We start from the raw sequence: 11,616 nt of genomic DNA, 5'->3' as shown, positions 1-11,616 counted from the left end.
CTTTAAGAATAAAAACACAAATAAATATAGGGAAAATTTTCAATTTACAGGCTCCTGGCACAGAGCTCCGGTAATCTTTATCAGGATATTGTACGCACCCAGCCCATAGTTTTGTGTCCACTAATTTTAATAGATTGGAAATGAATGAGATGCGTGCATGTGATTTTCCAATTATGTGCCTCTGGTGGGAAAGTCTCCCAACCAGGAGTCTGCAAGAAGAAAATTTACCTTTACACGTATAACAGTAATAAATCTCTAAAAAAGACTATTAAAAAAAAATTTAAAACATTGCATAATTTGCTATTTTTAAAGCAGGAAAATAATCAAGCTTAGCTTTTACGCTGCCTTGTAATTTGGGAATCTTTATGCAACATTAGCATCTATTTTCCAGCACAGCAGAAGTCCATTGTCAATGAGGGTAAGCTTTTCTCTTTACTTAGTATTTTTGGTATCACATAGCTCCAGTTGCATGTTGTGAATCGTATACTGTTGATGTTGAAGACTTGCTTCTCACTGGCATTTTATATCTCACTTGTTTCCAAAATCTTGAGCTAGATCTCTCCAGTTCATTTCTTTTTCCTGGTTTCCATTTAATAGTGCCTTTTATTTGAATGATATGTCTTATGGATTCTGGAAAATCATTCAAGCAATCAAATTTCTCCAACTCAATTAGAATTACTTTAATTTTATTCTGGATTAAAGCCTCAAATAATCCAACTTGACGTTCAAATCCAGAGTATGCATGGTCATCAGTTGAAGACTTCTGAACCAAAATGATTATCAGCCTTCTGCTATTCCTTATGTTTGTTTCAATAACTTCAACTGCAGCTGTAAAAATAAACCATGCATAAAACTTAATATAAATGTATCTATTCTTGTTAACATCAGTTCTATGAAGAGTTATTTAGTGGTGTACTAAAACTATTGGGGGAGAAATTAGTTCCTGTCATGCCTGTTTTTTGGTGCAAAATTCACCTGAGCAGAGGGCAATTTCTAGATGCAATCTCCCATGCCCGATCCCCATCAGAAGTGTGCTAACATCCAAGTGCCCAGGGCGCCCATTTAAAACAGACATTAGGCTAATCAGGAACCCAACGCTTGTTTTAGTACCACAATGCCAAATTCAGCAAAAACTGGATGGTGCTGCACTCAGTTGTTCCAGATCTGCCATGGCTGAACCAGTGGTTCTCAAAGGGACTATGGGAGGCTGCTTAAAACAGGCAAGTTTTTGTTTTTTAAGTAACCTTAATGCGGATCTAGGAGAAGCTGGACAGCAAACTTCCTGTCTCCAAAGCAATATTGCAGGCTGGTGTCTGCCCATGCTCGTTACCGCTCCAGTTTGCCTGATTGGCATCTGCAGCTTGCTGGTATTATTGAATAGAGGCCTGAGGTCCAATTTGGTGTGGGTCTCGGCCTTCCATCTTTGGGTATGCATTCCAGACACGCCGCTCATTTCGTGCTAGTTCTCAGCGCTAAACCAATTTTTCCCTAAACTTTATTTTCTTCTTAGGAGTTAAATTTGATTGGCACCTTTAAGTTATTCAACTATAAAAAAAAACGAACAACAAAATGTTGCTATTGTATATTTAACCATCTTCTTAAACCACTCTTCCCTGTCTCCACCACATTCACCTCCAACAAAAAGTCTGAAGAGCTCATGGATTTCTTTGTCTCAAAGATTAAGACCATCTGATCAGCTGCCTCTGCGAGTTCCCTTCCTTCCCCTAGCCCATCGGGCCAAACTTCCGCTGAGGCTCTCCCCTGCCTTAACCCTAAACTTGCATCTTTCTCTAGTTTCTCTCTGATCTCCCCTCTTGACCTCTCAAAGCTCATCTTGTCCATGAGACCCACTTCCTGCTCCCTTGACCCTATTCCCACTAAACTGTTGACCACCCAACTTCCTTTTCTGGCTCCCATGTCAGTCGACATTGTAAACGATTCTCTCTCTTAAGATACTAACCCCTCTTCCTCAAATCTGCCATCATCACCCCTCTCCTCAAAAAAACAACACTTGACGCCACTGTGCTTGCCAGCTACTGCCCCATCTCCAACCTCCCTTTCCTCTCCAAAGTCCTTGAATGTGTTATCGTCTCCCAAATCCGTTACCATCTTTCCCGGAACTCCATGTTTGAATCCCTTCAATCAGGTTTCTGCCCCGCCACAGTACGGAAACAGCTCTCATCAAAGTCACAAATGATATCCTTTGTGACTGTGACAAAGGTAAGCTATCCCTTCTCGTCATTCTCGACCTGTCTGCAGCCTTTGACATGGTTGACCTCTCCATCCTCCTCCAACGCCTCTCCACCAATGTCCAGCTGGGTGGGACTGCACTCGCCTGGTTCCATTCTTATCTATCTAATCATAGCCAGGGAGTCACCTGCAATGGCTTCTCTTCCCACTCCCGCATTGTTACCTCTGGTGTACCCCAAAGATCTATCCTTTGGCCTCCTCCTATTTCTTATCTATATTCAGCCCCTTGGCGATATCATCCAAAAACACAGAGTCAGTTTCCACATGTAAGCTGATGACGCGCAGCTCTACCTCTCCACCACTTCTCTCAACCCGTCCATTGGGCTCAAGTTTCCGCCCTCTGGAAAACGCCGCATCTCGATAAGGTGTGCCAACTTTCTGGAAGAAAAAGGGCACCAAAAACTTACCTTGTGATTCTCTGGTCTCCTCAGGACTTCTTCGTGCTTGGCGTGGCGCAGCACAAGGGGTCGGGGGCGGAGCCAGGTCCCGGCGCTGAAAACAGTGCCAGGACCTCTGCACATGCGCGCTAGAGTGTGCGTGCATCTGCAGTAACTCCAGGCCCCCGAGGCTGTGTAGGAGGGGCCCGACCCTAGCTCTGGCCGAATGGGCTCACCGGGCGAAGATCGGACTGGACCTCCCCCCGCCCCCCTCCCTCCCTCTCGTTCAGCCTTCCACCCTCCCTCCCTCCCTCTCGTTCAGCCTTCCACCCTCCCCTCTTTTCTCCTCCCCCTCTTCTTCCCCCCACTCTTCTTCCCCTCCCTCTTCTTCCCCTCCCTGTTCTTCCCCCCCCCCTCCCTCCCCATCATAGGCGGGGCCCGCCCGAAGTGTCAGCGGCGGCGGCGGCCCGACCCGGCCCATTCAGCCTCTTCCCCCTTCCTCTCTCCCCCTCCCTCCTCTCTCTCTCTTCCTTCCTCAATCCCTCCCTCCCTCCTCTCTCTCCCTCCCTCCCTCCTCCTCTCCCTCCCTCTTCTCTCTCCCTCCCCTCTCTCCCTCCCTCCTCTCTCTCCCCCTTCTCTCTCCCCCCCCTCTCTCTCTCTCTCTCCCTCCGTCCCTCCACTCTCCTCTCCCTCCCTCCTCCCCCTCTTGCTCCTCCCCCTCCTCTCCCCTCCCTCTCCTCCCTCCCCCTTTCCTCTTCCCTTCTCTCCCCTCCCCCTCCTCTCCCTCACTCCCCCTCCTCTCCCCATCTCTCTCCCCCTTTCCCCCTCCTCTCTCCCCCTCCCTTCCCCCTCTCTCCCCCTCCCTCCCTCCTCCTCTCCCTCCCTCCTCTCTCTCGCTCCCTCCCTCCTCCTTTCTCCCTCCCCCCCCTCCCTCCTCTCTCCCCCCTCCCCACCCCCTCTCTCCCCCTCCTTCCCTCCTCTCTCTCCCTCCCTCCTCTCTCTCCCTCCCTCCTCTCTCTCCCTCCCTTCCTCCCTCCTCTCCCTCTCCCCCTCCCTCCCTCCTCCTCTCCTCCCCCTCCTCTCCCCTCCCCTTCCTCTCTTCCCTCCCCCCTCTCCTCTTCCCTTCTCTCCCCTCCCTCCCTCACTTCCCCTTCCTCTCCCTCCTCTCCCTCCCCTTCACCCTCTCCCCTCTCTCCCCCCACCCCTCACTGTCAGAAACACAGAGACACTGACAGAGCCAGAGAGAGAGACACTGACAGAGACAGAAAGAGAGAGACACTGGGGACGGGGCCATCCCAGCATGCTGTTGGAGGGCTCCCGGTGCTGCAGTAGGTGAGTAGAATAATTTTTTATTTATTGATTGATTTTTTATTAATTTTTAATTTTTAATTTTTTTGATTTGATTTATTGATTTATTTATCATTTATTATTGATGATGGCTCTTTATTTGTAAAAGTGAAGTGTTTAATGTTTGTAAACTTCCCTCCCCCCCCCCCATCTTTCGTTCCTTACGCCTGATTTTCTAAGTATAGGCAAGGTATTTCTGAGCGTACAAAAATCTACACTTACTCCATTCTAAGTTCATTTGGAGTAAGTTTTCGCTGCCTAAACTTACAAAACAGGTGTAAGTGGCCAGACATGCCCCCTTTTGAAAAAAAAAATCTGTTCTAAAATGAAACTGTTCTAACTGACTAGAACTGGAGCAAACTAAATGCCGAGAATTGCAATTTCTAAGATGCTCCATTCTAAACTAGTTGTTCCAAAAAAATAGGAGCAACTCAGGCCGAAACTTTGAGCCCATAGTCTCTAAATTGTCAGACGGCTTGTCCGACATCCAATACTCGATGAGCAGAAATTTTCCCCAATTAGATACTGGGAAGACCGCAGCCATTGTCTTTGGTCCCCGCCACAAACTGCATTCCCTAGCCACCGACTCCATTCCTCTCCCGAGCATCTGTCTGAGGCTGAACCAGACTGTTCGCAACCTAGGTGTCATATTTACCCTGAAATGAGCTTTCGGCCACATATCCACAGCATAACTAAAACCGCCTATTTCCACCTCTGTAACATTGCCCGCCTCCACCCCTGCCTCAGCTCTTCTGCTGTTGAAACCTCATCCATGCCTTTGTTACCTCTAGACTTGACTACTCCAACACACTCCTGGCTGGCCTCCCACATTCTTCTCTACGTAAACTTGAGGTCATTCAAAACTCGGCAGCCCATGTCCTAATTCACACCAAGTCACGATCATCCATCACCCCTGTGTTTGCTGACCTACATTGGCACCCAGTTAAGCAACACCTCGATTTCAAAATTCTCATCCTTGTTTACAAATTCTTCCATGGCCTCACCCCTCACCATCTCTGTAATGTCCTCCAGCCCCACAAACCCACGAGATGTTTGTGCTCCTCAAATTCTGCCCTCTTGAGCATCCCTGATTATAACTGCTCAACCATCGGTGGCCGTGCTTTCAGCTGCTTGAGCCCTAAGCTCTGGAATTTCCTCCCTAAACCTCTCTACCTCCTTTAAGATGCTCCTTAAAACCTACCACTTTGATCAAGCTTTTGGTCATCTGCCGTAATTTCTTCTTATGTGGTTCGGTGTCAAATTTATCAAATTGTCTTATAACACTGCTGTATTACTACATTAAAGGTGCTATACAAATAAAAGTTGTTGTTATTGTTGTTGTATTATGTTTTGCTCTTTCATCGATCTATTATTTTTTCTAAATATATGCAATACTTAGACTCAGTGTTCTTTTTAACATTTTAAGTAATTGATATACTGTCTCACAGATAACTTTGCAAAGCTGACAAGTTGTGGGTCATAATTTAAAAAATAAGAAAAAAGAACTAAGTGGCTTGTAATGCGATCCTTGATACTAGTGATGCTAACCCATATTGGGCACAGACAACCTGAATTATTGGGCACAGAGCCCTTATTTACAACTATTGCATGTGGCGTACTGTAATGTGGTGGGTAATACTTGGAATTTTGAGGCCCTGCTCATTAAGACCCCCAACATGTGTTATTGAGGTGATGGCCTCATAATGTGGCCTCTGCATTTGAACAAGGTTGTAGTTGTTCAGCAATGTATAAAATATAAACTGGATGCTCGATGGTAAGCCTGATTGTTAGCTATGTCAGGTCCTCTTTCTTAAAGGGGAATCTCCTTGGCATGTGTGGCAAATAAACGCATGAGATAGAGGAGCGAAGGGATCTAGGAGTACAAATACACAAATCACCAGAAGTAGCGGCGCAGGTTACTCATAAAAAGCAAACCAAGCACTGGGGTTCATTTATAGAAGGATAGAATTGAAAAGCAGAGAATATATGTTAAAGTTGTATAGAACCTTCGTTCAACCACACTTGGGAGTACTGTGCACAGGTCTGGTCTCCATATTATAAAAAGGATATAGAAGCATTGTAGAAAATGCAAAACAGATTCAAAAGAATGATACCAGAACTGAGAGGATATACTTATCAGGAAAGGTTGAACAGGATGAGAGTCTTTTCTCTAGAAATGAGAAGGCTGAGAGATGACATGATAAAGGCCTTTAAGATAATGAAAGGGTTTGATAGGGTAGATGTACGGAAAATGTTTCCACATGTGGGGGCTGAACAAAACTAGAGATCATAAGCATAAGATAATCACTAATAAATCCAATAGGGAATTCAGGAGAAACTTCTTTACCCAAAGAGTGGTAAGAATGTGGAAGGCGGACCACAAGGTGTAGTTGATACAAACAGCATAAATGCATTTAATGGGAAGCTAGATAAGAACATGAGGGAGAGAGGAATAACATTATATGTTAATAGGGTTAGATGAAGAGGGATGGGAGGAGGCTCATGTGGAGCATAAACACCAGCATAGACATGTTGAGCTGAAGATGCTACTTGACCCCACAATTTGTCTTTCTTTGCTGGATTTTTTGCTTGTACTAATGAAGCCATCCTAAAACTGTGCCCTATCAGTGGGTGTTTGCCAATTGTATCGAGCTTACATAGCAGTTGTGGATGTTCTACTGGATATATCTCGGTATCTGCTGCTTCTTGATGAGGGAGAAGAGCAGCAGAAGAGGCAGACAAGGCAAGCACATTTACATCTTGGGTGTTCAAAAAGGAACCACCCATATGTTATCAGCATGTAAGCAGGACAAGGCCTTCCTACCTGGAAATGTCAGCATGCTGAGATTACAATTTACCAGAGAGGCTGTGACAGTACTGTGCTGTCTTCTACAACCAGATCTTGAACTAATTTTTATGATATTTCTGCAACAGCAATGGCTCTGTCTGTGGATGTCAAAGTCAACACTGCCTTTAATTTTTATTCCACTGTGTCAGTCTAAACAACAGCAGTGAATATCATCCATTTTCTCATCTTGCAGTGTACAGTTACAGCATGTAGACGCCACATGTATTTTTTTCTAGATTAGGGATTTCAGTTCTTTCTCAATGAGCAACTGTTGAGGCACAAAGGCTATCAAATGGAATACTGACTCATGACCCTTTTGAGGCACAGAGGGTACTGGACCTGAAGAGAGATGCAATCAGTGGATAAAGTACTGAATGGGGTCCCCCAGGGCTCAGTGTTGGGACCAATACTGTTTCTAATATACATCAATGACATGGGTTCTGAAACTCAATGCAAATTGGCTAAATTTGCAGATTATATCAAACTAGAAAGTGTAATGGAATTTAAGGAGACAGCTCAATAGATGAACAAAATATGTGAGTGGGCCAAGAAATGACTGATGAAATTTTATACAGCCAAGTGCAAAATATTAAACATAGGAAGGAAACATACATACTTCACGAATAGTGCTTAAGTAGGTAGGAATAATGTTTAAAGAGATCTGGGAGCCTTATTAGACTCAGTGCAAAGCAGACATCAACACAGGCAATTGAATGTTGAACTATATAGCCAAAACAGTAAAATCCAGATCAAAGGAAGTTGTGATCAAATTGTACAGTGCTCTGTTCATACCACACCTTGAGTACTGTGTACAGTTCTGGTTGTTAAGAGAAAGGAAGACATTCAAGAGCTGGAGATGGTACAGAGAAGATCTACAGGGGCTGGATTTTACGAACCTCGGCAGGTCCGTGATGGGCAACTTTGGTGGCGTGTCCCGGCCCTGTGCCGGCTCCAACCCACTGTGTAGAATGAATTTATCTTGATTGGGCTTGTTAAGCCCGCCCAGCGCATTTACCGGCCAATTAGAGGAAACGGGTCTGGTGACATCATTTGATGACACATCAACCTGTTTTCTTAAAAGGATCATGGCCAATTTTAGTTTGACAGTTGTACTATCAGTGTTCTACTGCATTGAGGTGCTGCAAACACTGACAAGCACTGCACAAAGGTGCAGGGCTGCACCAGGGCTCTCCAATGACTCCCTCCATATGCTTATGGAGTGAGTCACAGCAAGCTGGGAGGTCCTCTTCCCATCTCCCTAGGAGATCAACACAATTGCAGAGGAGGGCACAAGCAGGTGATGTGGTCAGAAGTATCTGGCTGCTGTGCTGCAAACATTTCAATCATCTCAGTAGATCATGAAACATTAGTTCAAAGCCACACTCAATCTCATCCTGCTGTACCTCTCATCACATCCCCATCACTCTGCCTTCCCTACCCTACTCTTGCACATCCTTACTCACACCAACTTACCTTGCACTTCCACCCATCCCTCTCTAACTACATTATCAGTTCCCCATCTCACTAGCCACCCCTCACACTCACCTTCATCCGAATGCAATCATACCAACTAACAACACACAAGGTTAGGGACATGGGTGTTTTATCCGCTGTTCACATAAAGTTTTTGTTAATGTGGTTTCAAACATTGAAATCTTTATTTTCAACACTTTGCATTCTTGGACAGATTTGTGTGCACATTTGGAAGTGGCTTAGTCAGTTGAAGTAAATGGTGAGACATAACATTACCCTCCGCAATGGTGATAATTGTGAAAGGAAAGGCTTGGGCATTGTGGGGATGATTTATAGTGTTGGTGTGGGGTGGTGCCAACCTGGTGCATCATGTGGCAACCAAAGTGTACAGCATCAAGTGAAGTAAATCTGGCTATGGTGAGACCATCCCTGGCATCCCAGGCAGCAATGTGATTGGGTGCTGATGCCCTGTGTCCTGAGCAGCATCAAGGAAGGTTGGTGTTGCTGTTGATGTTGCTGGTGTGCCTGGTGATGCTAGTGTTGGGGCTGATCATGGTGGGGATTCTGAGAACCAAGATGAGAGAGTTCCAAGGGCACCCATGCTGATTGAATAGATGGAAGGTAAATTAGAGATGACAGAGCGATCTGTCAATGGTGGGAAAGGTAATGAGGTCAGACTGGATGGAGACTTGTGTAAAGACTTGCAGTATTCTGAATCTGTATTGGAAATGCAGTTTAGAGAAGCTAGTGGTTAAGGGAACATTTCTCAATCCGCTGGGAGTTTTGACTTGACATTTGAAGCTGTCAACTCATCAGCTGATTCAATGGCCACTGACCTCCTGACTCAGCTTCACAGACAAGGTCTAGGCACAGTGGGAAATCGGTGAGCGACCTGTCAAATCCAAAAGGCTGAAGAAAAAAAACATTGTTAAGTGGCTGTAAACAAGCCACAAATTATTTTAATTGCCTCCCCCACCGCTGTGTGTCAGGTCTGCTCAGCACTGGCTGATTTAACATTTGGTAAAGGCACATGGCGACAGATCCCGACCCACTGGGGAAAAAAACACTTTCCCACCCAATCACCACCAATCGCACCTGCTGACCTCCTGAAAAATATAGCCCTAATGTCCGGGACTCAATTATGAGTTGCTAGCCCTGAATAACCTGCCCCATGTCCCCAGTGCACAGTGTACCAGGAGCACTGAAATATCATAAAAAATAGTTGACTTTGCATTATCGCATAAGATCAGCTCAGAGTGCTGTAGGTGCATGCAGCATCCAAAGAACAGTGCCATCTCTATGCCAGAACTGCATTATCAGCATCCAAAAGAAAAGATAAGCAGAAAGAATTGGAAGAACAGAAAAAACAAATCATAAAGTATTTATTTATATTTGCCACATAAATAATTAAGAAAATAAAGGACTAACTGCACAACATTTTTCTATTAAATAAAATAGAACAGCTTGTAACATATGTCTTATGTTTTAGGAAGGAGGATTCAATTTGCTAGGTTTCTTTATCTCATGCAATTTAAATCAGTTTGCCATCATCTTAATCAGTCAGTATAATGCTGTTTGTAGATCTAGATAAATGTCTACAGTATAATATAAATTTAGATAAAAGTTTCCAATTTTCATTATTATTTTGGTCTAATTAATGACTGATACCAACACTCAGTCGCATTCAATGCACAGTACAAATAATTCTCAACATTACGTTCCTTCATCTTACCCTGACCAGGAAGTTCATCTCTGCCATAAATGAACAGTTTGTAGCCACACTTTTCTTCAAGAATTCGTGGCAAAATGTGAAGAACAAAGTGGTTTGTATTACAGTTATCCAAAGAACCTTTACTCTTAGATCTTGGAAAGATGACATACGCATCAAACATCTTACCATCTGTATGGACAAAGTCAATTATTAGTAATGATAATAATAGATAACGAGTAATTTGCTTGTACCAAATAATGATAGCACTTTTACCAATTCAATAAAATACATAATTTGAAATAGTAATTACTCAATGCAAAAAAGACTTCTTGATCTATGCAGCTCTAAACTCAGATTTACACTGCAAAGCTGCTTATGAACATTATCCTAAACACAGACTGATACTAGCCATTGCTTGATGTAAATAATGAAAACAGAGAGATAGTGTACACTGTTTGACATGCAGAATCTCAAACGGAAAATGACTGCTTAATGTCTACAACACTAAAATCAGACTGATGTCACATACTGGTTGATATAAGTAATACTAAACTATTCAATACTGCTTTATAATAATCATAAACTGAGGACAGTATTAGATTCTGCTTAATGTGCCTAAACTAAACTAACAAACTGTTTGATGTTTATAGCCCTAAACTCAGATTGAGATTGAATACTGTTTAACATGGAAAATCTCAAACATAAATTGATATTACATAAAATTTGATGTATTTAAACATTTCTTAATGAAGTTGACACCCTGGTGAGCATGAGAACAGAACTCCAACATGTAAACATTGGATTGACATCGAACAGTGTACTCATGTCCAATGGGAGTGGAATGGCGACTCCCATATCAACTAATCAGTTCTCCTGGTAAGAAGTTACAAGCCAGGCTCACGATCTGTCCATATAAAAAGGGACTTAGGCCAGGAAATTGCATAGCACCTCGTTTGGGGTCAGTAACATCTGTGTGGCAGGAGTTCCTGTGCCAGGCGCGGAAGTCCCTTCCCGCTCGCGAAATTGGGCTTACCGCCCCTGAGAGGAAGTGGAGCACAAATAAACATGCTCCACTTCCTCTCTGGGGCACTAAGGAGGCGGAAACAGGGAGCGGAGCGCAACGCCACACATTGGGCCATGTAGAGCTGCCGCTTAGAAGGGGAGGGCTAAACTGCAAACTCTGCAGAGCCTTACCTGGACCACTGGGGAATGGGGTGCCATGCCATCAGCCTTAAGCAGAGTGTTGGGCTGCCAGATCATGGTACGGATCCCATGTTCAATGAGACAACAGGCCGCGTCAGGTAAGTCGGCCGATTTTTTTTTATTTACACGCACACCACCTCCCCTTTAACTAGCACCCCGCAAGCGGTCGGCTGCCATGTATACGACCCCTGAAGCTGTTGCTGGCATCACCCAACGCAGCTTCAAAGGGGGATACCGAATTTATGCTCTGGGGCAAAATAAATGTTTTTAATGAGGTACGTAGATTTCTTCGACAAATATAGATCCATGCACCAGCACTTAGCTTCTTCTGAACAAGTCAATCTAAAGCTCTCAATGATTTTGAATTTGAACGCTGGCTAAGTACACTGTAGCACATGGGTGTCCAG

The 11,616-nt window shown here is 44.3% G+C and overlaps 1 protein-coding gene across 1 annotated transcript in view; it reads right to left on the bottom strand.

Moving 5' to 3' along the window:
* Positions 1-404: 404 nt before the first annotated feature.
* LOC139274795 (interleukin-1 receptor type 1-like) overlaps positions 405-11,616 on the bottom strand; it is a gene marked incomplete at its 5' end in the record, with an annotated part of 81,119 nt that continues 69,907 nt past the window's right edge. Inside the window, 2 exons of the mRNA XM_070891489.1 lie at positions 405-828; positions 10,028-10,195. Of these exons, the coding sequence (XP_070747590.1) occupies positions 452-828; positions 10,028-10,195 (545 nt within the window). The remainder of the gene's footprint in view (positions 829-10,027; positions 10,196-11,616) is intronic.

Source organism: Pristiophorus japonicus, chromosome 10, assembly GCF_044704955.1.
Source record: "Pristiophorus japonicus isolate sPriJap1 chromosome 10, sPriJap1.hap1, whole genome shotgun sequence".
Classification (NCBI taxonomy): Eukaryota; Metazoa; Chordata; class Chondrichthyes; family Pristiophoridae; genus Pristiophorus; species Pristiophorus japonicus.
The sequence above is the reverse complement of the archived record's forward strand: the minus strand, read 5'-3'. Positions and strand labels throughout refer to the sequence as shown.